We start from the raw sequence: 27737 nt of genomic DNA on the forward strand, positions 1-27737 counted from the left end.
TTGCTGCAAGTCAAACAGAACCTTTCTCCACTTTAAAATATGTCAAAGAATCTTGATTAGATTTTGTCTCATCTCATCTCATCTATTGCAATCTTATCCTTTTTGTTTTGTTCATTTGTGGCCAATACGTCCACCAAAGCCTGCAAAGTATGCGTATGCGACCAAAAAATACATTGAACTTTACACTTGGTTTCAAAACAGAAAATGTTTTTTTTTATATTCAAATAAATATTGTACTTCAAAACAGAAAATGTTTTTTTTTATTCAAATAAATATTGTACATTAATTGGATGTCCAGTTTGCTTATGTGGCAGCTTTTTAAATCAGGTGGCCTTTGCCTAATATTTCACAAAGACAACTCATCACAATATTCTGAAATTTCAGTAAACAAAATATCAATACTTGGTAAACAAATCAAATCATTGAGTCAGAAATCAATTTAATAAAAAATAAAAAATAAGCTTGATTTGATGGATGAAGTGTTGGTTAGGGACTAGTAGATTAGTTTCTAAACTTTCTATTAGTTTGTGTTGCTCATTGTGGATAGTCAGATTTGGCTAAACACAAGAAACTAATCCAATGGCTTAGGATGAACTGAGTGGAGTAAATGAGAAATACACATCAACCAAGCTCTAGTTTATACTAGTCATCTAGTTTGCTGGCAAACTCTGACTTAGAACAATTAAATATTGCTATGTTAAAGCCGGCTGCCGGCATAGCAGTGGGGATTAATGGAATAGAAAAAGACTTGTAACAAAGTTTAGTAGACATACAGTGCTGAGGGCTGAGGCTATTATTTTCAATCAGTTGCACAAGGAGAAAGCGACTTTCAGCATTCTTTATCACTTCACAGTTCACACCATGACTTTCGTAATCTTGTAGGTTCAATCAAGTATTAAATGTTTGGGGTCAATAGAATGAAAATGATCACCTTAATATGACATGTTAATAATGACCACCACACCAATCAGCTAGTGTTTGTAATTCAACTCAAGGGAATCTGAGAATTAAACTAGTTAAGACTTCCAACACCACTGGACTTGCAACACTACTGGTTTTTATATAAGATTCTTCAAATTTTACGGCTGTAAGTTATATTATCCGAAAATTTTGGATATCGGATTCGGATAATTTTTTATGTCCGAATTAGTTTCGGATAATGTCATATCCGCATCCGAAAATATCGGATCTGATTTAAAAATTAATAGTTATTATATATAATTAATTAATTATTGAATAAAATTATAAACTAATAATATAAAACTATAATAACAAAATAATAATAATAAATGACAAATTACAAATATATATATTTATAATAGTTTTTATAGTGGTAAAATGAATTATTCAAAGTAAATAAAATTTTAATTAATATTAATTTTCGGATCGGATATTATCAGATTCGGATATTATCCGATTCGGATATCCGAAATCAGATTAGGATAATTTTTTTAATATCCTGTCAGATTCATATTCGGTATAAATTTTCGAATTCGGATATGTATTGGAATCCAAACCTATCCGTTTGCACCCCTAGATTAAAATTTCCGAACTATAGGAGAACATACAAATATACAATGTGTATAGAAAGATAGGCGATATTATATTCCATATCAGATTCATCAAATCTGATTTGGATCCGATTTACCAGCTGTAATTAAGAAGCATATATGTTACTCAAAGGCGTTGGTTGACAAATGACTAGTTTCTGTTTCTCACAACTTTGTTATCTTTCTAGAGTTTGCATTAAAATTTTACCAAAAACACAAACTACAAGTACTGAAGTACAAGCTAATTAGCTGCCAAATGTTAACAGGGCATTTTTTTCCATGTTTGTCAATTTTAGAACAAGCCAACAGATACATCTCTTTCAGACAATTATCAATTCTTCTACAATACAAAATTATTAGACAGAAACAACACCCTTGATCCAGCCCACGCACAATTTTAAGCCTAGATTTTATCGCTAGTCTATGACCTTATTATGTGCATGTGTGACAGACATCACATAATCAGTCCCTCCCAGAATTCAATGCCAAACTCCCTCCCATAAAACGCCGTGCCACTCTTTCATTCCCGGATCACACATTCACACCCTTCCTCCTCTCAACAAAACAATGGGATTTGGTGATGCAGAAGCAGGGAAGGATGCTGTGGCACTACCTAATAAAAAGTCTATATTCAGATACAATTCACCCCTTGTCCAAGTATGCCTTATTGGCCTAGTTTGTTTCTGTTGTCCAGGCATGTTCAATGCTCTTTCTGGTATGGGTGGTGGGGGTCAAGTCGACACTACCGCTGCCAACAATGCCAACACTGCTCTTTACACCACCTTTGCTGTCTTCGGCGTACTTGGTGGTGGTATTTATAATATTCTTGGTCCTCAATTTACCCTCATGGCTGGTTGTTCTACCTATGTCCTTTACGCTGGTTCTTTACTATACTATAACCATATACAGAAACAAGCTTTTGTTGTTACAGCAGGTGCTATACTTGGTATCGGCGCTGGCCTTCTTTGGGCTGGACAAGGTGCTATAATGACTTCTTATCCTCCTGCGGCGCGTAAAGGTACTTATATATCCATCTTTTGGAGTATATTCAATATGGGTGGTGTCATTGGTGGACTAATTCCATTTGCAATGAATTACCACCGCGAAAAGGCGGTCACAGTTAATGATGGTACCTACATTGGATTCATGTGTTTCATGGCTTTCGGCGCTGTACTATCTCTTGCAATTCTCCCTCCTAGTCGTGTTATTCGTGATGATGGTACCAAATGTTCCAATATTAAGTATTCTAATGTTCATACTGAGGCTGTTGCCATTCTTAAATTGTTCCTTAATTGGAAGATGCTTCTCATTGTACCAGCCGCCTGGTCGAGTAACTTCATGTATACTTATCAGTTCAATCACGTTAATAAGGGTTTGTTTAACTTGAGGACTAGAGGTTTGAACAATGTGTTCTATTGGGGGGCACAGATGTTGGGATCAGTTCTTATTGGGTACATTTTGGATTTCAGTTTTGCCAGTAGACGTATGAGAGGTTTCGTTGGAATTGGAGTCGTTTCTGTGGTTGGGACGGCGATTTGGGGTGGTGGACTTGCCAATCAGTTGGCCTATCCTCATGATTTGAAGGTCAATACAATTGATTTCATTGATTCAGGGAGTGGCTTTGCTGGCCCCTTTGTGTTGTTTTTCAGTTATGGCTTGCTTGATGCCATGTTCCAGAGCTTGGTTTACTGGGTAATTGGAGCTTTAGCCGATGATTCAGAGACCCTCAGCAGGTAAACTCTCTCTTTATTCTTTCCCCCCTTTTATTCTGAATGCTAGCTATTTCTGATTGTTAGGATTAATACTAGACAATTACACGAGAAACTATTAGACACATACAATGTAGCCTTCCTTATCATCTCTTAAGTTAGAACTTACTGTTCTTTTAGGTAAGAGTCTATTGTCACAGTAATTAGCCTTTGAAAGCAAGGTTAAGTAGCTTGCAGAGGCATCCTTGGGCCTTATCAATCAGCGCTGCAATATAAACAAAGAAGGTTAAGTTATTAACTGTTTACTCGTCTTGGATTGAACTGGAAGTCCGGAAGAAATAAGATCTTCAAGATTGGAAATCCTAGTATATGTCTGGCCTTCGCAGTTTTCACAATAATGGTTTCTGTCTTGAAGGATGAATGCTTACTTTCCTAAGACATGCTCTTACTGTACTGCTTCTTGCTAAGTAGCTAAGTATCCGACAATTGACCAGTTAGGCGCTAGCCTTTAATTATGCGGTATTACAATACATCAGGTTGACTCCTAGCTGTTTATTGTGTTACTCTGATAGCTATTTGAAGGCATTTTCACATGAGAAAATGTTTGTTATACCTAGCTATATTATTCCTTTTATGAGGGACTGCATAAGCAAAAGAGACGCAGTTTTATTTGTATGACATTTTGGTTCATTCTTATTAAGCCCTGAAAAACTCTGCATTTGATTCAATGAATATTATGTCCCAATTGTCCCAATTGATATGTGTATTGAACTTTTGACTGTATAAGCAAATATTGATTAACAATATATTCATTCTGAAGATTATCTCAATCTCCGCTGTCCTGATTTTCTTATCTAAACTTCCTCGCAGATATGCTGGTTTTTACAAGGGAGTTCAGAGTGCTGGAGCTGCTGCCGCTTGGCAAGTCGACACACAAGGCGCTTCGTTAATGTCTCAGCTGGTTGTGAATTGGTCCCTCACTACTGTGAGTTATCCATTGCTTGCGGTATTAATCATGTTGGCAGTGAAGGATGCAAAAATTGATGAGGAGGGTTCCGCCATTAAACCTGAATCACCATCGGCTCCACCTGCAGTAGAGCAAGAGGGTAAATAAAATGGGGATGGGCTTGGCAAGTCATCTTAAAGACATTAGCAACAATGTTACTTTTTTTTTGGAGTGGTGTGTAGTTGTGTACACAATCAGACTAATTGTTCGATAGTGCATTGTTTGAAGAAACGTGATATCTCGAGTGTCCAGTTGTAAAAGTTGATTCAATTCTTGGTTTGTCTATAAAAATTCTTCTAAAAGTGCCTCTATGTTCTCTTTTTCATTCTTTTCTGTCATGATTGGTTTTTCAGCCAAAAACTCCTCTTAATGCCGGTGCATGCATGGCTGGTTTGAGTAGAATTCAGTACAACCTCATTTTATCAGTATGGATGACAAAGTTTAGTAGCTTAAATGAGTAAACAAAAGCATGGATTAGCTAGTGTATGCATAATGGAATTTAAGTGTGATCTGAATCCAGTGTCTTAGGTTCTCATAATCTGTGTCTCTACACTCAGAACCTGGTGGGAAACTTGGACTAATAACTACTGCAACAGTGCAACAACAGGGAATGCAAGGAATAGCCAATGACTATCAGGAGAATAGTTTCTGGTTTAGAGCATTAGCACAAAATTTCATTAACTGGAAACTGAAACAAGAAAAAAGGCTTCTCCTTAATAAAGGGTCCTCATTAAACAAATAAAGTTATAAAACACAGGGATACATTAGCTAGGCACTATGAAAACTTTGGGTAAATCTGTGGGGATGGCACCATATATGTCTTCCAAGCAGGCCATAAACATGGATTGGTCTTGGGCTTTAATGTTGGGCCCCCTCTTCTCCAAATTCCCAAATGAAATGAAAAATAAGTAGAACGCTCACTCACTAAACAGAGGAGGGGGAGAAGATGTTTCTGCGTGGTGCCTTGGGTGGTTCTAGTGGTGGTGGTGGAGGGTCGGGTATAATAAAGTTGTTGGTGAGACACTTCTCAAAGAAGAGAGCAGAGAATGTGAGAAAGATAAACCCGAAAGTGTCTCCACAAGAAGCATCAACCATTGCCCAGAGTCTGTATCAAGTCCTCAAACAACACGGCCCCCTCACTGTTTCCAACACCTGGACTCATGCCAAGGTACGCTGGGGCCTTCTTTTCATTCGCAAAGATTGTAACTTTAGATTCTATTTCACTATTTGATTTTTGGTAAGTAGCATATTAAGCAACAACAATTCAAAGATTGGGGGTCTTCATATTTTTAAGCATAGAGATGAAATATGGGTTTTGTATGATTAAACCGACGCATGTGCACCAATGTTTAATTGAGCTTGATGGGGCTGTTTTCAAGTCCATAGTGTAGGTAGCATATTGGGATAAGGTTCTCCCATTAGAGCATTTGCAATGCAGGTGATAATTTTCCCCCCCTTTATCACCGCCACCTCATCACTTATTCACCCTGTTTTCACTAACCCGGTGAAAAACAAGGTGAAGCTGTGCAATGCAAAGGTGATAAAAAATATCTCGGACGGGATGTTGGATTCCGTCTGGACGTAAAAATTGAAAAAACACTCCGGACGGAATGAAACATCCCGTTTGAAATTTTAAAAAAACCGAAAAAAAGTCGAAAAATCATGCGAGACGGAATCTAACATCCCGTCCAAAAAAAAAACCCATTTTTTAAAAAAAAAAAAAAAGGCGGAATCTAACATCCCGTCGAAGTTAACAAGGGGAAAACTTCGGTGGAAGGTTTCACCTTGTTTTGAAGCGGGGAAAACTATCGCGAGTTTATCACTTACAAAGACTTTTGGACCCAACTAGGTGATAGTTTTCACAAACCCCCCTCTATCACCTGCATTGCAAATGCTCTTAGAAGAAAGAATAAGGTATATGAGGGACTTGGGGAAGTTTGTTTCTTGCCCACTTATTGTGGGATCTTTCTCTTTAAGATGAGAGTGAAATATATAGTATAAAGTGTTTGTTCAAGGCTGTGGCTGGGTTAGGCTTAATGAAATGAATTACACTAATTTGGTTCCAGAGATTTTCAATCCTTGAGGTAACTAGGCAACAATAAATGATTTACCAATAAAAAAAAAGAAAAAGAAAAACGTAATCTGACAGGGCCTGGAATTGCCGAGTGGATACGTAAGAGAAGCAGGCCATTTTCCTCCACTCTGGCAGTGAAAATTTGGAAATACTCTCTTTGCTAATGTCCCCTTTAGGTCCACCGTCGCAAACACCTATGTATTTCATATTCTGATAGACTTTTGAGAGCCTTTCACTTTTTTCGTAACAGTTTCTGCCTTTCCACTTATTGGTTACCAACAAAAGTAGAATATGCTTAAATCTTTTGTGAATTTGAAGATGTAAGGTAGAATGCTTTTACAGTTTTACCCATTTCTGTCAATCAAAAGAAACAAACTATTTCAGCCACTATGGCCCTGTTTTGTGAGGTTGATGATGATTTGAAGACTGCAAGTTAGATATTTTGGAACCTTAGACAAGAAGCAACTGAAGAAGGGACATTAACGTTTGTCTGTCTGATGTTGTCGTCCATGACTTCTCAGTAGCAGGGTGATATATGTTTGGATGAGGATCTTTTGACAAAGTTATATGTATTAAATTAGGTGATTATATCTGAGTGTGAGGTTAGGTGGTTAAATGTTCATGATTTCGATCCTTGATCCATGTTTTTTTATTTGCATATGGATTATGCGGTTACTAGGTTAGATATTTTAAAGAGTATAGGAAACGGATCTTGTCAACTCTAACACACTATTCTACGACACAGAATCCACCTATACCAATATTGTACCAACAGGAAATATAAGGACTGAGGACTGATAAATGTTAAGACGATTTCCCCACCATAGAGATTATCCTTGCGAAAATCAATTTTTTTGGATAGGTTTAACCTTACAAATTTTTACATGAGAAATGAATATCCACGATTCACAAACTCTTAACTTTGCTTAGATCCTTTAAGTAATTGGTCTCTGTGAGGATCATGTCCATGGTGGAGAAGTCTTCTTCCCCAATGATCAGCTCTCAGTTCATTGAGTAGCAAAACATTCTGCAGCCTATCTTTACATGCACACGCTCATGTATGTGCTTATATATGTTCTTATCAGACATGTGTGTTTCATCGATACAGATAATTTTTTATATATTCCATCTATGTGTTGAGCTTAAATCCATACTTTGAAAATTGGTCCATGGTTATGTTGGTTACCACGCACCAATTTTCTTGATTTTAAAATGTCATCTCTATCTCTCAAGTATTTGAACCCGAGATCATTTGTGTTGTGAGCCTTGTCTTCTCTCAACTTCTAATATCAAACGAATTATTCAATTTAAACTTACAGGAGAAGTCACTATGTAGCATACTTTTTTCTTGTATATGGAGATATGCAGAGTCTTCTTTCCTTATATGGATCATTTTGTCAGTTAAATTTTTTTGAAATGCCAACTACTGTTTTTTATTATTTATTTATACTGTTTCATCAGAAAGTACTTTCATTTTGATAGGAAGCTGGTGTTGATGGATTGAACAGCAAAACTCACTTGAAATTAATGCTCAAATGGATGAGAGGGAGGAAGATGTTGAAGCTTTTCTGCCATCAAGTTGGTTCGAACAAGAAATTTCTGCATTCTACTCTTCCTGAGGAGCCCTCAGAGGGCGAGTCTAGTAACTCCGTGGGAGTGAAACTGGAGACTGAGAAGCGTCCAATCAAAAGAAAAAAGATTTCACACTAATCCTCAACAAGTTCAGTAAACAAGCACATGAGTTCTTATCATCGAGGAATAGGGGCATGGGAAGCGAAGTCTATTTAGTTTCGCTTTTATTGTTAACCAATTTGTTTCCTGCATTCATATTTTGATATGTTGTTCACTTGTTCTTTTTTAATGGGTACCATGTCTGACTTTACTTCCATATATTTTGATAATAGACTAAATTTTTCATTGACTCTTGTCAGATATACTTTTATGGACTCGAGATCTCTACAACCGGGTATAGAGATCATCTCTGTAACCGTGTTATCTCGCCGTTCATTCAAATTCGAGATGTGTGTGCGCGCCTCGATACCTGTGTGTGTGCTCTGAGATGTGTGTGTGTGCGTCGAGATACGAGATGGGTGTGTGTGTGGTACAGAGATTGATCTCTGTACCCGGTTATAGAGGAACCGGACTCTACTTTTATTTAGGTCTGACCTTGCGTTGTGTATATGGCTCCCGACAGATTGAATTCCAGTTGCTCAGGATATAACTAAATTACTTTGATACCAATTGGAAGAAGGAAAAAAAATAAAATAAAAAATCACTTCGATACCTATCAGAACTGTTAAGGTATATACTGTATGTGAACCTTTTTATATTCTACTGTTTCGATCTGTTCCACCAAAGCATAGTTGGATCACATTATAGGATTTGATATTAGATGATCTGATTGGTTGGATAGTGCACTGTGGGTTGCTAAATTACATTAATTAATAGTGAATTAATCTTCTTGTATAGTATCCCATGGAATCTTTCACTAGGAAGCTAATTGTTTGGTTGAGGTTGAGGAAGAAGCATCATTTATCTAAGACCCAACAATATTTTTCTTTTTACCGGAGTCTGAAATCGTTATAGTGCTTTTTCAATGCTTAAAACCAACCATTAAAGAGATGTTTTCTAAAAGGAGTTAGGATTCTTGGTAGAGAATTATTCCACGTAATACAAATTTCATATTTGGCAAAGTGTTGGAATCTCTTGATTGGTACATTACTATTCCCAGCAGGCAGGGCCGGTTATACTCTATAGCAAAATAAGCAACCGCTTAGGGCCGCGCAGCCAGGCAGACCTCTCTCACAAAAAAAAAAGTTTTGTGGAGAGACAATTCAAGAAAGAAAAAAGAAAATGTTAGGATTAATTTTTACAATAATTGTTATATTCTAAATTTTTGTTATTAAAAAAAAAATTTGTGGGGAGACTATTCAAGAAAGAAAAAAGAAAATGTTAGGATCAATTTTTACAATAATTGTTATCTTCTGAAATTTTTGTTAAATAAACCAAGGGTCTGCATTCATATAAAATAACATAAACAAATCATATCTATAAAGATATAACAATTTTATTGGAACTTTGCTTAGTGCCCGCGATTGCATTGAGTAGGGGTGACTTTGGATCGGATAAAGGACTTTCGGAAAAAAAATTTAAATTTTTTTTTTCAGATGGCAATATCCTTTCCAAATCCGATCCAATTATTTTTCGGATGACAATTTTTTTTTCCGAATTCGAAAAGTTCGGAAAATCGGAAAATTTTCAAAAATTTCAGAATCCGCAAAATATGGAAGTAAATTAGAAATTTGAATTATATAATCGGATTCTCTTTTAGAATTAACATTTTTTTTTATCTAGTTAATACATTCATTTAGCAATTATTTTGAAATATATTAATTAAGCAAACAACTTAGACATTTTAACATGTTCATTCAGCAAATTTCTTCTTTATGTTAATGCATTATTAATTCAATAAATAGGAATATTGGATAAATTGAGACATGTACTAGAATGACAATATTAATTTCTTGAAGTTGTGAGAGACAATGTTCTACTTCTCTAAAGTTTTTATTTGGTTTGTAAACTATATGTAGTTTTAATTTAATAACTATATGAAATAGACCGCTATATGTTAAAAATTCGGAAATTAATCGGAAATCGGATCGGATTTTGAAAACATATCCAATTCCGAATTCGGACAAATATCGGATCGGAATTCGGAAAAATTGGCTTTTCGGAAAAAAGAGACACCCCTAGCCTTGGGCCGCCCCTGCCAGTAGGTTTCGTAATCTGGTTTGGAAACCGAGTTTCTATACCAAGTAGGATTACTACTTTGTTTTGGAAACCAACCTTACCTCTATAAATACCAGGACTGTGAGTCTATAAAATTTACTCAAAGAAATACCAGAATTTTTTTTTAAGGACACGCTTGGCCACCATAGAAGTCTGATCAACAAGTGAAGATGAAGTTGAGTATAAAAGATGAATTTACGGTTAAATTTGTTGCTGAAGAAGAAGATGATCTTTGGTCAATCTACAATCTTATAGGATTTGAACTTATTCAATCTTATCTCTATTATTCTTTTGCCTTATTTGATTTTTCTATATTGTTTAATTTTGTGTACAATTCTCTCTCTCTCTTGTGTAATTTTTTATTAAATAAATCTATTGAAATTTCGAGTTTGTGACCTTGTTGTTTGGCCATGATCTGCTACAGTGTTATAGGTGTAGGAAATTTTTTTATTCTTCCACTCTTCCTCATGTTACTTATGGTGTTTTGTCTTCGATCTCTCTATACGTGAGGACCTTCCTCACAAAAAAAAAAAAAAAAAAAAAAAAAAAAAAAAAAGTTTGTGGAGAGACAATTCAAGAAAGAAAAAAGAAAATATTAGGATTAATTTTTACAATAATTGTTATATTCCAAATTTTTGTTATTAAAAAAAAACTTTTTTGTGGGGAGACTATTCAAGAAAGAAAAAAGAAAATATTAGGATCAATTTTTACAATAATTAATAATTGTTATCTTCTAAATTTTTTGTTATAAAAAAAAAGATTGTGGAGAGACTATTCAAGAAAGAAAAAAGAAAAAAGTATAATCAATTTTTACAATAATTGTTATCTTCTGAAATTTTTGTTAAATAAACTAAGGGTTTGCATTCATATAAAATAACATAAACAAATCATATCTATAAAGATATAACAATTTTATTGGAACTTTGCTTAGGGCCTGCGATTGCATTGAGTAGGGGTGACTTTGGATCGGATAAAGGACTTTCGGAAAAAAATTCAATTTTTTTTTTCAGATGACAGTATCCTTTCCAAATCCGATCCAATTATTTTTCGGATGACAATTTTTTTTTTCCGAATTCGGAAAGTTTGGAAAATCGAAAAAATTTCAGAAATTTCAGAATCCGCAAAATATGGAAGTAAATTAGAAATTTGAATTATATAATCGGTTCTCTTTTAGAATTAACATTTTTTTTATCTAGTTAATACATTCATTTAGCAATTATTTTGAAATATATTAATTAAGCAAACAACTTAGACATTTTAATATGTTCATTCAGCAAATTTTTTCTTTATGTTAATGCATTAATTCAATAAATAGGAATATGGGATAAATTGAGACATGTACTAGAATGACAATATTAATTTCTTGAAGTTATGAGAGACAATGTTCTACTTCTCTAAAGTTTTTATTTGGTTTGTAAACTATATGTAGTTTTAATTTAATAACTATATGAAATAGATCACTATATGTTAAAAATTCGGAAATTAATCGGAAATCGGATCGGATCGGATTTTGAAAACATATCCAATTCCGAGCCAATTATTTTTCAGAAAAATCGGATATCGGAACACATATATCATTGCAATTCGGAAAAATATCGTATCAGAATTCAGAAAAGTTGGATTTTCGGAAAAAAGAAACACCTCTAGCCTTGAGCCGCCCCTGGCAGTGGATTTCCTTATCTGGTTTAGAAACCGATATATATATATATATATATATATATATATATATATATATATATATATATATATATATATATGCTTATTATGGCGGACTTCCCGTACCAAATAAAATCAGGACCTAAAAAAATTTCAATTTCATATCTAAATTCTAAACAAAAACCGGACCTACCTTTGTTTTCTTTTTTCTCACGCTCTCTCTCTCTGCTATAATATATATTTTTTTCCATTCCATATAGTACTGTAGTTCAGAGTTACAGTTATAGAACTAAGATTCAACGGATTCCACTGAACGCAAGTGGCAATGACAGCAAAAACAAAACATATGACAATATGAAAACTAAGTGGTGACAATATGAAAGCACACCATCATATCTTGACTGCTCACTCTACTAGTCAACTTTCTTTCTTTGAAAATATTTTTGAAGTAGGAAAATGGCTTGGGGTTCATACAAGAAGACAATCAGCACTGTAATCAGCACTGTTAATGAAGAGTACCCACCGGCAATGATTCAAAGAGTAGCATCAGAGAGTGCTGTAGTGGTTTTCAGTATAAGCAGTTGTTGCATGTGTCATGCTATCAAGAAGCTATTTTGTGGAATGGGTGTGAAGCCAAATGTTTATAAAACCCAAGAGGGAAAGAGATTGAGAAGACATTAATGCTGCTTTTGGGTACTTCTCCAGTTGTTCCTGTGGTTTTTATTGGTGGTAAACTTGTTGGTTCCATGGATAGAGTTATGGCTTCTCATATTAATGGCACTTTGGTTCCTTTACTAAAGGAAGCTGGTGCTCTTTGGCTTTGAAGATACTGTCACATATTCAGAAAGAAAGAAAAATGTCTTTTAGATTTTCAGAGATATAGCTAGCTACTAAGAAAAGGAGAAATGGAGGAATGGGTTCAATATTTTCCTCCATTTTGTTTACGTGACTTTCCTATTGTCAGGTTTACTAGTTCTTCACCCTTTTTTCAGCTAGGATGTTTACAGAGAGAAAAATGTATTTGCTTCGCTCTCCTGTATGGAAAATCAGAAAAAAGATTAGTGAAAAACTTGTTAGTTACTTTCAAAAAAAAAAAAAAAAAGTGGTGATAAGATGAGAGCTCAAATTAAAGATATTAAAGTCCATTTTTTTCCACCATGAAATAGTCCAGGAGTGCTTATAATGCAATGGAAAACTGAGCATCTGAAGACCGACTTCTGGACTTATTGAAGGAAGCGTATGGAGAACTCACTAACAAAAAAAAAAACTTCACTTCCAATATAACCAAATAGATGCATCATTTTTTGTCTGTGACTTCGCACACACTTCCTTCAGTCATTACAGAAGAACAAATAAAGCGCGGGTAACATCGCTTTTCTCAGATTCAAGACTATGATGCTTCAATTCATCACTTCAGTTGGTATTTCAAACTGGGATGTGTTTGCAGTAAAGCCACACTAGATCCAGGTGCTTGTTTTGGTTGACAGGAGTTGAAAGTGTTTTTAAACTACCCCATTGCAAGACTATAAATTGGGTAATCTTTTGTTATGTCGATAAGTGATTAGGAGATTAAAAAAGAAATGGAAAAAGTGATTGAGACTCAGGTGAGAGAGTGTGTGGGGTTGGAAGTTAGGAAGAGTAGGCAGCAAAAAAAGAGGAAAGAGGTATTATTAGACTCGTATTACTATGGTGGAGAGAGAGTGTGAGAAAAAGAAAGATAAAGGTGGGTCCGGTTTTTTGTTTAGAATTTAGATATAGAATTGAGATTTTTTTAGGTCCGGACGGGAAGTCCTAGAGCATGTGGTCCATTAACTTAAACAGTTTCTATTCTAAGTAGGATTACTACTTTGTTTTGGCAGTGGAAACCGACTTTCTATTCTAAGTAGGATTACTACTTTGTTTTGGAAACCAACCTTACCTCTATAAATATCAGGACTGTGAGTCTATAAAATTTACTCAAAGAAATACCAGAAAAATTATTTAAGGACACGCTCGGCCACCGTCTGATCAACAAGTGAAGATGAAGTTGAGTATAAAAGATGAATTTACAGTTAAATTTGTTGCTGAAGAAGAAGACGATCTTTGGTCAATCTATAATCTTATTTGTAAAGGTGACAGAGTGGAGGCCGAGACATCAAGAAAGATGGATTCCAACGGAATAAGGAAGACTTCGGCAACGCGCGTTAAGGTTAAGGTAGAAATCAAGGTTGCGAAGACAGAATACGATAAAGTAGGATCCGTCTTGAATATTAGTGGCAACATTGTTTCATCGGATACTGCAAGCGTCAGGATAGGTGGTTCCCATACCTTGAAGATCAAGCAACAGTTATCCTTTGAATTGACTAAAAACGAATGGAAAGAATCAGTACTGGAACAACTTACTCATTCTTCATGTAGGTGCGCTGAACTCGCCGTGGTTCTGATGCAGCAAGGATTAGCAGATATATTCATAGTGGGAAAAAGTGGAGCGTCTTCAGCAACTCATTGTGCCAAGGTTCAATGTGAAAAACCACAGGGGAAGAAAAAATCAGCTAAGAACAGTTCTAGTACTGCTACTGCAAATAGTTTTTTCGAGACTGTATTGAAAGCTTTCACCAAGCATGTTGATCTCGGCTCCTTAACAACTGTAGTTCTTGCAAGTCCTGGTACTTTAAAGGATGAGTTCCATCGGTATTTGATTCCAGAAGCGCGAAGTTTACAATTGAAACCGATTGTGAACAAAAAGGTGCGTTTTGTATTCATCAGTTCAACTTCACAAAGTCTCAAGGAAGTTTTAGATAGCCCTGCTGTAAAGAAGTTTGTTAATGATCGTGATGAAGTAGAAGACTCAAAATTTTTTAACAATTTCAATGTAGCACATTTGAGTGACATGGGTCGTTCTTGTTATGGATGGGAAAGCGTCAGGAAGGCCAATGAGTTGTGTGCTATTCAAACACTGCTGGTTACTGAGGATCTCTACAAGAGTTCTGACGAGGGGATTAGGAGGAAACATGCTAATTTGGCTGAATCAGTGAAGCAATCTGGAGGCAGCGTTCATGTATTTTCTTCTGGCAATGCATCTGGAGTACAACTGAGGATGTTCACAGGGATCGCCGCAGTTCTATGCATTCCACAGCCGGATTTGGATGATCTAGTCCTCTGAATCAAGGCTTAAAATTTGTTTTTTGTTGCAAAATTATGTTCTCTCCTAGGTTTACATTCCTTATATTGGACTTGCAATGATTGTATTTACTAGTATTAATTTCAAAAACTCTTTGATGTTTTCATTCTGCCCAAATGGATGTAGAATCCAAATTAACCATAAAGTTCAAAGTAGGAGCTCAGTTAAGTCAATTTACTCGGCAAATAACGGGTTAACTTGGAAAGAATGAAGTCTCACTGTGGACAACGCCTAAGTTGTAAGTTGAAGCAATGAACCAATTTAAATAACAACACCAACATTTCCATAATAAGCATCTTTCCCACAATCATACCAGAAAAGCAACAAAAATTTGCAGTCCCATCAACTTCTCTGAATCGCCAGTGGCAGAAATGGAAGTTCAAGATGGCAGTCATGTGCCCAAGTGTAGATAGATTTCCCCCCAAGAATTTAGCATGCAGCCCTGCTCAGAATGGCCCTATATAGAGCTTAATTATGCTTAAATAATTTGGATTAAAAAAATTTCCCACAACTTACATCAGAGACATTTTTAAGTTTGTTTCATAAAGCACACTTCCATCAATGTTGCGGACTGGCAACAGACTCCTAAGGCTCAGCTAAATTCTTTTAACGAACCACAAATATAATGTTATACACACCAAGACTAGTTCAATCTGATTTCAAATATAAACTTTTCGAGAAAAAGAATCTCAGTCGTCCCGATAAAAGACAGATTGAACGTTATCACTTTATCTTACTGTTCGATCTAAAGACAAATTCCATAGCCAGAATAAAACATTTGCCTGTTCTACATACACTGTCCCACTAAAGGTTGATCTAATATGAAGATGGGGCAGGAGAAGAATAAACAAACTATCTTGTAGGTATAGTGGCTCATACTAGATGGACGGCGATGAAGTTTAATTTATGGTAAAGTTCTCCACTGGATGGTGTGATTGTCTATTCTTCAGCCTCCCATGCATGATATCATTGATATGGCTTCGACACTGAAACATGTCACCTCACAAATTCGATGTCACCTACAAAAAACTGCACAAAGAAAGCAATAAAATAACCAATTTAGCTCAGTCTAACTGCACGAATTTGTTATCTTAAAATCAAGAAGTATGTGCAATAGCAGGGTAATATATCACAATTTAAACTTAAACTGAATGAGCCTATACTTGAAGTTGTAATGTGGCAAATATACTTAAACGGACAAGATTAAATTAGTTGTAAACCAGACGCTCAATTATAAGGCATAGAAAGGGAATAACAACAAAGAATTCAGAAGAGTTCCATTAATTGCAGGGTGGGACAGAGAGGGTTTAACTTTGCTTATAATACCTAGACAGAGGGGATAATTATATCTTGGGCATCAGACTTTCAGTACCAAAATAATCTGGATTCTATTTTGAAATAGCAGATGAGACATGGTACAAAAGATTTAATCTGCAGTTCTCGGAGGCTCGTCATCTTATTGACAGTCGAAGAAATTTCATTCTAAGAACATTTATGGATGGGAGAAACAATAAAAAATGTAGACCATCTTTTCTTCCATGCAATGCTACAAACCCATATGTGCCTTGGGGTCTAAAGTGGGAAAAGACAAAATAAAAGCAAAAATGACAAAATTTATATGTTACAGTGCCCATAAGTACTAACTACTAAGTACTCCACGTAAAAGCACACTGACCCGCAATTTAGATTGATACAATCAGTCTTCATCTCTGTTATTGCCATCAAGATGGTTGTCCTCGTTCTCTCCATAATCAACCCATGGTAATATTGACTCCAAGAAAACCACCAGGCCATTTCGATTCATGACTTCACGTGGAGCACGAGCAGCTACCTCTGGGTTGGCTCCATGATCTCCATCCCCAACAACAGCCTGTGCCATACGTGGGTCTATCATGAAGTCCCGCAACTCATCAGGTGGCATTGTTGGTACTGAATTAGAGAATTCTGAGACCAACAAATGAGAATACCTGTTAAAAAAAAATAGAATATTTTAGAATGAGTCAACATTAGATAATTAAAAGATGAAATAGCAACTGCGGTATATGGGATATTGAACAGTAATAATCAAGCCAACTTCAGCAGGCAAACTCAAATAACCCTTAGGTGGATTTTAATCACCAGATCTAGACTCGGTAGAGCCATAGATCGGTCTGTCAGGAGTGCCAAAAGCTTGCACACACATTAAGGAAGAAGAAAGAAAATTGTGTCATAACATAAAAAAACTTCAGATCAAAGAAGAATGATTGCATACTCATTTCTCTCAGACGAGAAGGTTTCTTTCCTCACACAAGCCCAATCCTTAGCATCACTTCCATCACGCTGCAATGTTTCAGTCACCAGCTGAGCAGTATCTCTTAACAGTATCTGAAGATCGGGCAACCTCCATAAAATATAACTTCTTTCTACATATATTTCAATGAGGTGCTCCAAAGAAGGACCGCCAGCTTGAGCCGATCCGAAAAACTTATGCATGAGTATCTTTGTCCAAGCTGGATCCTTCAAAGGTGCCTTTGCTACTAATTTCTTCAGGACCAACGGGTGAAGCATTAAAGCTTGTTTCATAAGGTCACTTGAAGTAGACTTTTCATTCTCCTCAGGAGTGCTGTCGGTGCAAGACTCGCGCTCAAGATAAAAACGACAAATAGCAAGGGAATAGGAAAAGTTTGGGAACAACCAAAGTGAGTTATCGCTTCTGTACTCCTCAGAAAAGCGCTCCAACCATGAATACTCCTCTGCCCTAAGAGAGAAATAGTCGATGCAGAACATCGCACCCATTGGATCTTCAGGATCTAACGAGAGTAACAACTTACATACTTCAAGAGCTGAGCGGTGGCAGCCACGCCTGTCCATGTTTTGCATGTGCGTAAAAAGAACTGAAAATAGTGGTCTATTTGTGTCATGGCTATATTTCAGTTGGCAACTTCCATGCATGGGGCTGAACATTGGATGCCACGCACACTCCAAAGCATATAGACACTTTGCAATAGCATCAGCTGAGGACTGATGTTCTCCGGAAAATTTCAAAACTTCCGCAATTGTTATTAGGGATTCTATATGGTAAGGGTGGTATACTAAAATACTTGCTATACCATTCAGATCATGAATTGCTTTCGCAGCTTCAAATGCTCTTTGGGCTTGGCTATAGGAAGATGTGTGCACATATCTGCAGGCAAATTCATACAATTCACGGGGTCAGAAACCAACATATTTTATGACAGTTTTCATGCTATAATAATATAAAGCACATACGCAATTTTGGTTCAGAGATTACATAAGCAATATCGAAGAAGACAGTCTTGACTCTTGAGTTTGAAAGAAGACAGAAATCATGGTTCATACTTCAAAGTTCAAACTAGTATGGTTGCATGAGCGAACCGAGGGAGGCCAACCTAGTAAGGTTGCTCATGGTTTGTGCAGATCCTTGTAATATCCCATGTTTTTTTTTTATCCTTCTTTTCAATCAATTAATCGTTTAATTCATCAAAAAGGTAAATTAAAGTAAACTCTAACTCGTTCATAATAGCATGCTAACCAACCAAAAAATTAAATAAAAGATTACTGCAGGAACATTTCCAGGACTTCAACTTACTTAAAAAAGTGTTGTCCATTCTTAGTTTCCAGAAGTTCCATGGAGAGAGATCCATCCCAGCGAGGCCAGTGGGCTGATGGAGAAACGAGAAATGTCTTTCTAGGAATATGGCCGCCGCGTCTTCCACCGCGGACCTGTCTTGAACTACCACTACTGCTACTGCTCTCAAATGACCTTACCACATCAGAACCAAATATCCTCCGCAATTCACTTTCAGGTCTTAAAAACTTGGGATCCACATATAATATGGATGAAGTTTGTTGCTTCATTAAGTTACTCGGAGCTCTTGTGTTTTCTGCTTTGGCATTTGTAGAGGCATCTTGACGAGAAGAAGATTTAGCATCCATGCTCAAACTATGTAGAATTTCATCAATCGATTTCCCAGAAGTATCCTTTGTGGAATTTGAACCATCCTTGCCTTTTTTCTTTTTTTTCTTTGATTTACGGTTAGGAGGTGGAAGTGTTTGAGCAGTGCTCTTCATCTGAACTGGTTCATCAGCGTTTTCTAACTCATCAGGCTGCAAAATAGAAAAAAGAAAATGACATCTTTGTTAAATATATAACATCTTTGTCTTGAAAGGTATCAAGAAGACATGTCCCTAGGCTTTGTCTTGAATCTTCATGAGGTACAAAGACAATGACAAGTGAAATAAACTTATTACTTATTACCATTTCCTTGGGCGGGCACTGCATAAACATCACAATCGTGTGTAAAGGAAAATTCTTTAACCTTGTTTCAATGTTTTGCGTACAATATGTTATAATAATAATAATAATAATAATAAGTGATTGTTTATAAAAAAAAAAAAAAACTTCCGAACCTGGTCATCGTCGTCGTCGAGGAGGAGTTGGAAAGGGTTTGTACGAGGAGGTGATGAGTCAGAGTCGTCATGAACATCATTGAGTTGTTGAGAGTCGGATTTGAGGAGCTGCTGTTGTTCTTCTTGCTCTTTCAATACTTTCTTCAGGTATCGAGCTGACATGGCTTTTTTGCTTTCAATCTTCTTCTTCTTCTTCTTCTTCTTGTATTTCACGATATTTATTTAGGGCGGAATTTCAACTCAAGATGATGGGCCTTAAAGTGATGCTGTGGACTTGACCATTTATTAGGCCCAGGGAAAGTTTAAACAAAAACTCCATGTGAGTAGGGATGTCCAAACGGGTACCCGACCCGGCCTGAACCCGACTTTTCGGGTTTTGAACGGGTATTGGGTTATCGAAATCCGAATCGGTTTTTATCGGGTTGGGTTTGGAGTTGAATATTTTGTTGAGAAGTGTGATCAAATCCTATTCTAACCCTATATTTCGGGTATCTATCGGGCTCGGATTCGAATTTCGGGTAGGATAAAGCCCGATATAAATGAATAAATAAAATAATAAGAAACTTTATTTGAAATATATATATATACATTTTATTCTTTCTTCGGCTATCTACCAATCCTTCAAACAAAATAAAACTTCTAATAAACTTGAAAGTAATTATTACCTATACCTGGACATAATTATTTGATATGATTTAAAAATAGATGGACTCGGAATGAACTATAGACATATGATTACGTGTAATTACTGAAAAAATTGGAAGTCCCGACATAAATTTTTTCATAATTCAATATATTAAATAACTTATCATTAATTATAAACATGAATGAGATCATAATCCAAATATTTATCTAACTCATTTTTTTATATGAGATTAGTAGTATGCAATTTAAACCTGATTTGGGGTTCGATTTTGGTTTGGGATCGGTTTCGGATTTTTTAGCCCTTTTAACAGGTTTAGGGCTAAATTATCAGGTCGGGCACAGGTCGGTTCGGATTTAGAGAGTGTGACCAAACTTTACCCTATGTATTTCGGTTTGGGTTTGGGTTCGGACAGATTCATTGCGGGTATTTTGTTCGGGTTTGGGGGGGGGGGGGGGTTTCGGATTTCGGGCAAGATGGACATCCCTAGTTGTGAGAGGCTGAGAGCTCGAGGTTTGACGAAATCTTCTTTCCCTCCTCATATAACTAAGCAAACACGCCCACTTTCACAATCTAAGTTTCAGTTCCATTTCCACTTGTACTTTTAAACATGTCCCAACAATTCTCTGTACGTTTCAGTTTACTACCATACGTACTCCTGCATTGATACCAGTAGCTTGTTTAGCACTCATCTCAAGGAAATGCTTTTAGTTCTCTGCTGTATTATTGCACCAACAACAAGAGGAGTACGTGTCACCCTGTCCTCAGTTGTTAGTAGTTGTCTTTCCCCTTAACTTGAACCTCCTGTTTGCAATGATGTCTTCAAGTTGAAGTGAGCTATTTAGAGGACATAAATTTTCAATGACACCTCTTTTAGGGATTTTAATCATATTAGAGTTCGACGCGGAATAAAGGCTTACCTAGCTTGCAATCCTTGCATATGTATCTTTTATTCAATATTGTATTCTTTTACTTGATTGTGTGGCTATACTTTCAGTAATGCCCAAATACTAATGCTTCTTTTTCTTACGGTTAGTCCTCACGGCATTGTTGCATGCTAGTATCTACACATTGTTTGTTATAAAATGGATGGCACCGTTCTGCCGGAGCTTGTTGTACCAGAACATCTCGTCCAACCACTTCTCAGCATTGCAAACTGCTCAATCTTAAACAGTGCTTTAGGAAATCTGATTTCAAGTGCTAGAACTGAATATGGCCGATCAGCTCTAGCTGCCGATAACATCATTCCTTTAGTTCTTGAGCTCGTTAAATCCCTATCAAGTCTTGAGACTCGAAGCTTTCTCTAGTTATCACTGAAACTCCTTAGAAACCTATCTGCTGGAGAAGTACGAAATCAAAACTCATTTATCACCAATATGGGAGTCGAAATTGTTGGGGATTACACCAATACCAATCGGTTCCCCCACTACACAGATAACTTGTATGAACACACTTCAACTCCAGATAAATCTCAAATATCACAAACTACCTATATTAACATGCCCAACTCGCTAAACAACTATTAACAACAGATAATAATGTAAAGCAGTAAAAGCAAACCACAACACAAAGATTTACCGTGGTTCGGCCAATGATGCCTACTTCCACACGAGCCAGTTCTTAATAAAATGGAAAGGAAGATTACAATCTCCTTACCTTCTCTCACCTTACTAGATCACTTTATCTCTTTACTGTGGTTGTATCTCTCAGAAAGGTTCTCTCTTTGTTTTAGTCCGATTCCATCCTTCCGACTGTTTTTTGGTCTCCGTTAGGTTAGGTTTTCCAAAACCTTGATTTTGGTTTTTATCTCCAAAACCAAATTCACTGTATCGTGTAGCAAGGCCCACGAAAATATGCCGGCGCTGGCTGCTACACTCTCGAGCCGAAGTCGCTCGAAGGCTGCCCGACATCGGCGCTGGCGCAAGGCCACTTTGAGCTGGTCGCCCTATGTTACCGAGCTCTCGAGCGCTGGCGCTTTTGGAAGCGAGCGCTCGACTTCGCGACGGACCGAATTTGCCCGCTTTCATTCGGCTCCGGTTTCTCCTCATGTGAGGGATAACTCCAACAATCTCCCCTCCTAACAAATGAGGGGGCTACCTCCATACAATTGCCAAATCACAGAGGAGGTGTCGCCATTCCGCAAGAATAGACAACAAACATCAAACTTACCTTTCGGTGAAGACTTTGGTCATCATATCCCAACCCGCTCGTTTTGTCGGGTATGGATCTTCTCGATACACAAATGCTTTGTCTTCGAAAGTACTTTCTAATCCAATGATAACGCGACGTAGTAAATGCTTTGGATCTAGAATGAAAACTTCGGATTCTTGCTCAAGTGGATGGCGCCCGATCGTCACATGTAACTACAAACCGTTCGCTTTTAATTTTGATTTAAGAACCTCTTCATCCATAGCAACTCTTTTGCAACACTCGGTGGTCGCGAATATACCGCTTTCCAGAAGGTGGAGGGCAACACACTTTTTGCAACTTAGATTGCCAAGAAACCGCTCCCCCGCCAAAAAGTAACGTGATAACCGGAGGTGGACTTCATCGAGTCAACATCACCGCCATGTCCGTGAGATCGGTGTAGCCTTCAAGTAAGGGCTTACTTCCACCAAAGCACAAACATGATTTGAAGTGCCTTTGAGATATCTCAATATCCACTTAACACCTTCCCAATGCTCTTTACCCGATTTGTGTAAATCGCTTACACCCCAACGGCAAAAGCAATGTCCGGCCTAGTACACACCATGGCATACATCAAACCGCCAATCATGGATGCATAAGGAATCTTTTCCATCCGACTGCTCATGCTCACCCTTAGGACACATCTCTTTGGTCATGCGGAACCGGCCACCAAGCGATTAACCGACCGGGTTTCGCTTTGATCCATGTTGAATCTCTTCAACACCTTTCTCAATGTAGCTTTCTTGAAAGCCACAACTTTCCACTCTTTTTCGTCACGAAAGTGATCCGCATCCCAAGTATCCGCTTTGCTTGACCCAAATCCTTCATCTCAAAGGACTTATCAAGTCTTTCTTCACTTGGATATCTTGTTGATGTTTGGGCCAACTATCAACATATCATCCACATACGCAAAGAATAGCACAATGAAATCTCCATCCGAAATCTCTCAACAAACGCGACAATGATCGAAGAAGACTTCTTGTATCCTTGCTTCACCATAAAGGAGTCAAACTTTATGTACCATTAATCGGGTGCTTGCTCGCCCCACCATACAAGCTCTTTATCGCCTTTGCATACTAGGGTGCTCCTTGCCTTTGACCTCAAACCCTCCCTCCGGTCGGGTCCATGTAGACATCTTCTTCAAGGTCTCCCATGAAGAAAAGTCGCCTTTAACATCTAGTCGCTCAACCTCTAGGTTCATACTTGCGGCCATACCCAATACCACCCGGATAGAAGTCATCTTCACTACGAGGAGAGAAAATCTCATCAAAGTCAATCCCTTTCCTTTGACCGAGATCCCTTCACAACAAAGAGCTTTTTGCAGGGGTGAGGATTGTTCTCCCCATGCTTGACTTTGTATATCCACTTATTCTTGAGAACTTTTCTCCCCTGGGTTTCTCAACTAACTCATAAGTGTGATTCTTATGCAAAGAATCCATCTCGTCATGCATGGCCTTCAACCACTTTTCTTTGTCCGTACCTTCAAGTGCCTCTTGATAGTACATAGGTTCTCCACCATCCGATAGTAGCACGCACGCATGTGGTGGATACCGGTTGAAGTTTAGTCTCTCTCGGACTCTCCTTGCCCCATCCGGCCGGTGCCTCGTGAGAGGATACACTTCGCTTGCTCACGGTGGTGGTTCATGCATCTCATCCGCATCTTCTATACCAATAGGTTCTATCCCATCATGAGCAATAGGATTCTCATCACGAGCTTCAAACTCATGGTTCTCTCAGATTCTCATGCCTTCACGACGCGTTCCACAAGAGGGAACTTCTGGTTCTCAATCAACAAGATCATTGGTGAAAGCTTGTAGCTTCACCCTCCTCAAAGTCCGCTATGGTTTGGTCTTCCAGAACACAACATCTCGACTTCGGATTACCTTCTTGTTAATCGGATCAGAGTTTTGTAACCAAACTTTTCATCTCCATAACCCTGAAAAATGCACCGCTTGGCTTTGTCATCAAGCTTGAATCTCTCATCCTTCTAATATGCACAAATGCCCCGCGACCCAAATACCCTCAAGTATCCATAATCAACATCTCGCCTCGACCATACTCTCTCCCGGATAATCACTATTCGTAGGTTTTTCGGTGACAAGTTGATCACATGCACGCACAGACGATTGCTTCTACCCAAGAGTTTCTAGGTAGCTTAGAGTGAGATAGCATGCATCTTATCCTCTCTACAATGGTGCGGTTCATTCTTGCTATTCCATTCCATTTGCGGTGTCTTGGGAACGGTCCGCTCATGGCGAATCCCATGACTCGCAATACTCTTCAAATGGCCCAATGTACTCACCCCCATTATCCGAGCGAATACACTTCAACAACTTCGGTCTCTCTCTTTCCACCATGTGGAATTTTCAAACACGCCAAGTACTTCATCCTTGGTCTTGGACTATAGGCCCATATCTTTCTTTTGACGATCATCAATGAATGTCAAGAAGACGGCTCCCCCGGTGGGACTTCACTCTCATAGGACCACATAAGTCCGTGTGCACTAGCTCAAGCGATTTGTCCTTTCTCGTGAGACGGGAATCTTTGGAAAGACACCCTGTGTTCTTTCCTACCAAACAATGAGTACATGTATTTAAATGTGTACCTTTAATGTCCGGCATGGCCTTTTGCTTAGCAAGAACTTCCATCCCTTTTATGTTTATGCCGGATAATCTCTTTGTGCCACGCTCGGATGAAGCTTCTTCACGCAAGTTTTCGCTTTTACACAAACTAGCCCGTGTTTTGTAAAGAGAGCAAGTTTTTTTTTCCGGCCGCTACAATGGAACCTGCCGCTTCCATACCATACCCGTTACAAACGAAGTTTACAAAGCCATCATCATCTAATTTCCCAAAATTAAATTAGGCTTAACCGTATGTCGTGGACATGTCTTTACATCCTTGAGTGTCAAGGTGTAGCCGACATTGGTTTCTACATGAACATCTCCAATGCCTATAATCTTCGAGGGAGACGCCATCGTTACCCATCCTCACTTCACCATATTCACCACAACCGTAGGTAGTGAAGAATCCCCGGCGGTGTGGACGCGGATAGGATGCTCCCTCAGATCTATCACCCACTCAGATCCCGACATGAGGTACTCGGCAAAGACACACCACACCGACACAATTCCCACTCAGGGTCATCGACTAGTGCGGTAGTATCTCTCTGCTGTGTTTCGTTTCCTCTCGCGACAGCTTATTCTTCTCATCCCTCTTCGTTGTTCTGCGACTCATATCCGAAATGTGGCCTTTGGTGGCACAATAGTAACATTGCCTCTCGCCTTAGAGTTCTAGCTTCACCCCTAGATTTACTTCGCCATCACCTCTAGAACGAGATGGTTTTTCGCTTCGACCTCTCCCCGTTTCTCGCGAAAAAGGACCTCCGAAGTTAGAAGAGCCGCTTCTTGCACTCCTTCTAGTCTCCTCATTCAACAAAGGCGTGGTAGCCATCTCCATGGTAACAATTCCATCCTTGGTCGCTCCATGTAGAAAACGCTAATGTCTCCCCAACTTTCGGGTAGAGAGCCTAATAGAAACAAAGCCTCAACTTCGCCTCCCAAATTGATCTTCATCAAATGCATCCGATTGATGATATTCGTACTTCATTAAGATGCTTTCGGACATTGAAGAACCTTCTTGGTACTTCGGTCCGCAAACTTAACGACTAGCACTTTGTTTCCAACCGACTTCCTCTCATAAAGGTCTTCGAAGTTTCTTCCATAGACCAAGGTCGTAGTCTCTTAAGGCCACATGGTGAAAGACACCGCCGTCAATCCATCGTCGAATGTATCCAATCGCTTTTACTGCAAGCTTTTTCCACTCACCTCATCGTCTTTTCGGTTTTACTCCCTCATTCTCAATGGGAAGTGCCAAGTCCTTGCGGTATAGCAAGTCTTCCATCTTGGCTTTCCGGATGGTGTAGTTCTTCCTATTCGGACTCATCATCATGCAGTGTTCACGAATGGTCCATCTCTACAAGTTATTTAACCTCAAATCTTCTCTCGGGAATTTCGTCAAACACCTCCCACGACCAAGATTAGGATAACACCCTAAGGCTATTCTAACCAAGGCTCGATACCACTTGTTGGGGATTACACCAATACCAATCGGTTCCCCACTACCACGGATAACTTGTATGAACACACTTCAACTCGGATAAATCTCAAATATCACAAACTACCTATACTAACATGCCCAACTCGCTAAACAACTATTAACAACGGATAATAATGTAAAGCAAGAAAAGCAAAACCACAACACAAAGATTTACCGTGGTTCGCCAATGATGCCTACTTCCACACGAGCCGCTTTTAATAAAATGGAAAGGAAGATTACAATCTCTCCTTACGCCTTCTCACCTTACTAGATCACTCTTATCTCTTTACTGAGGGTTGTATCTCCGTAAAGGTTCTCTCTTTGTTTTAGTCTGGATTCCAATCCTTCTGACTTGTTTTGGTTCTGTTAGGTTAGGTTTTCCAAAACCTTGATTTTGGTTTTATCTCCAAAACCAAATTGGGCGGTAATCTTAGCAAGGGCCATTTAAAATATGCTCGAAAGCGCTGGCGCTACACTGGAGAGCCGAAGTCGCTACCGAAGCGCCCGACATCGAGCGGCAAGGCCACTTTGAGCTGGCCCTCTATGTTCTTGGAGCTCGAGGGCTGGCGCCTCTTGGAGCGCGATGAGGCCTTCTCGCTTCAAGGAATTTGCCGTTTGCCCTAAGCTCGGTTTCTCTCCTCATGTGAGGGATAACTCCAACAGAAATCATATCAATTGCTTTGAAGTCTGTGGTTAATTGTTAAAATCCAGACCAGGGGGTTGTTCGACTTGGTTTGCAACTTCTGGGAAATGTTTCTTTTGCAGGAGAAGAACATCAACGGGCAATTTGGTATCATTTTTTCCCGGGTCAGTACATGGAAATTGCTAGAATCTGGAAATCAGATATCTGCGACGCTTTATGTATGGTTATTTATGTTGGATATTCCCAGTCAATTATCAGGAATAATAGCATCAATGATATAAACATCAGTTAGAGTTAGTACAATTGCAATACAACAAGAAATGCAGCAACAACATCACAAACAACAACAGTACGCCAGTAACAACATTGCTCACATCTTAGTAAGACAATATTGATCAAACTAAATGTCTAAATGAAAGAACAGATTCAATCAGCCAATTTATACCGAACTTTGGAGACAATGGCTGTGTTTGGTTAGCGGAGATAAGATCCCACAAAAAGTTGATAGGACCGAATAGACATTGGCGGAGAAACAGAGAATTGTTGAAAGAAAAGAGAGAGAGACACACCGAAATGTCATGATTTAGAAGTTGCTTTCGTTTTCAAGCACCTAAAATCATTGTGAATCGGTATATATCTCTCCAAACATCTGCTATCTAAGATCATCTGTCTCTCTTTCAAGTCTCTTCCATGTTACCAACTTATTGTAGACTCTTATTTCGAAGTGCTTAAATTAGGTCTCTTCCATAGCGCAGCAGTGCCACATTGACTGAGAGCTGGAGGCCGCGTTTAGCAAAGTAAGTGTTCTTCATGAG

The 27737-nt window shown here is 38.1% G+C and overlaps 4 protein-coding genes and 2 pseudogenes across 4 annotated transcripts; 5 read left to right on the plus strand and 1 right to left on the minus strand.

Annotated features, from left to right (window-relative positions):
- Positions 1-1699: 1699 nt before the first annotated feature.
- Positions 1700-4574, plus strand: LOC147495478 (UNC93-like protein 1). Its single transcript, XM_086564142.1, has 2 exons — positions 1700-3283; positions 4130-4574. Exons 1-2 carry the CDS (start codon positions 2118-2120, stop codon positions 4371-4373), a joined length of 1410 nt encoding a protein of 469 aa, XP_086420268.1. The 5' UTR covers positions 1700-2117; the 3' UTR covers positions 4374-4574.
- Positions 4575-5176: 602 nt separating this feature from the next.
- Positions 5177-8264, plus strand: LOC147495479 (tumor necrosis factor receptor family protein). The gene is made up of 2 exons (XM_086564143.1): positions 5177-5433; positions 7822-8264. Exons 1-2 carry the CDS (start codon positions 5212-5214, stop codon positions 8047-8049), a joined length of 450 nt encoding a protein of 149 aa, XP_086420269.1. The 5' UTR covers positions 5177-5211; the 3' UTR covers positions 8050-8264.
- Positions 8265-12240: 3976 nt separating this feature from the next.
- LOC147495480 (glutaredoxin-C1-like) lies at positions 12241-12864 on the plus strand (annotated as a pseudogene).
- A 940-nt stretch (positions 12865-13804) lies between these two features.
- On the plus strand, positions 13805-14926 carry LOC147495481 (protein PELOTA 1 pseudogene; annotated as a pseudogene).
- Positions 14927-15588: 662 nt separating this feature from the next.
- LOC147495482 (uncharacterized) lies at positions 15589-19575 on the minus strand. Its single transcript, XM_086564144.1, has 5 exons — positions 19355-19575; positions 18534-19051; positions 17196-18107; positions 16620-16911; positions 15589-15973 (listed from the first exon to the last, which is right to left on the minus strand). The coding sequence occupies exons 1-4, from the start codon at positions 19514-19516 to the stop codon at positions 16641-16643; spliced, it is 1863 nt and encodes a 620-aa protein (XP_086420270.1). The 5' UTR covers positions 19517-19575; the 3' UTR covers positions 15589-15973; positions 16620-16640.
- Positions 19576-21082: 1507 nt separating this feature from the next.
- LOC147495483 (uncharacterized) lies at positions 21083-27214 on the plus strand. The gene is made up of 3 exons (XM_086568382.1): positions 21083-21262; positions 21305-21388; positions 26996-27214. The coding sequence occupies exons 1-3, from the start codon at positions 21083-21085 to the stop codon at positions 27212-27214; spliced, it is 483 nt and encodes a 160-aa protein (XP_086424508.1).
- Positions 27215-27737: the final 523 nt, after the last annotated feature.

This window comes from Coptis chinensis, chromosome 6, assembly GCF_015680905.1.
Source record: "Coptis chinensis isolate HL-2020 chromosome 6, ASM1568090v1, whole genome shotgun sequence".
Classification (NCBI taxonomy): domain Eukaryota; kingdom Viridiplantae; phylum Streptophyta; class Magnoliopsida; order Ranunculales; family Ranunculaceae; genus Coptis; species Coptis chinensis.

Excerpts from the sequence above, each read along its gene's own strand:
- LOC147495478 (XM_086564142.1), top strand. The coding sequence starts at position 2,118 with ATGGGATTTGGTGATGCAGAAGCAGGGAAGGATGCTGTGGCACTACCT. Across the intron at positions 3,284-4,129 it reads GATTCAGAGACCCTCAGCAG|ATATGCTGGTTTTTACAAGG; the intron begins GTAAACTCTCTC and ends ACTTCCTCGCAG.
- LOC147495479 (XM_086564143.1), top strand. The coding sequence starts at position 5,212 with ATGTTTCTGCGTGGTGCCTTGGGTGGTTCTAGTGGTGGTGGTGGAGGG. Across the intron at positions 5,434-7,821 it reads ACACCTGGACTCATGCCAAG|GAAGCTGGTGTTGATGGATT; the intron begins GTACGCTGGGGC and ends TCATTTTGATAG.
- LOC147495482 (XM_086564144.1), bottom strand. The coding sequence starts at position 19,516 with ATGTCAGCTCGATACCTGAAGAAAGTATTGAAAGAGCAAGAAGAACAA. Across the intron at positions 19,052-19,354 it reads TCGACGACGACGATGACCAG|CCTGATGAGTTAGAAAACGC; the intron begins GTTCGGAAGTTT and ends TCTATTTTGCAG. Across the intron at positions 16,912-17,195 it reads TTCTCGTCTGAGAGAAATGA|GTATTCTCATTTGTTGGTCT; the intron begins GTATGCAATCAT and ends TTTTTTTAACAG.
- LOC147495483 (XM_086568382.1), top strand. The coding sequence starts at position 21,083 with ATGGATGGCACCGTTCTGCCGGAGCTTGTTGTACCAGAACATCTCGTC. Across the intron at positions 21,263-21,304 it reads TTCCTTTAGTTCTTGAGCTC|TTATCACTGAAACTCCTTAG; the intron begins GTTAAATCCCTA and ends AGCTTTCTCTAG. Across the intron at positions 21,389-26,995 it reads CCAATATGGGAGTCGAAATT|GGGGTTGTTCGACTTGGTTT; the intron begins GTTGGGGATTAC and ends AATCCAGACCAG.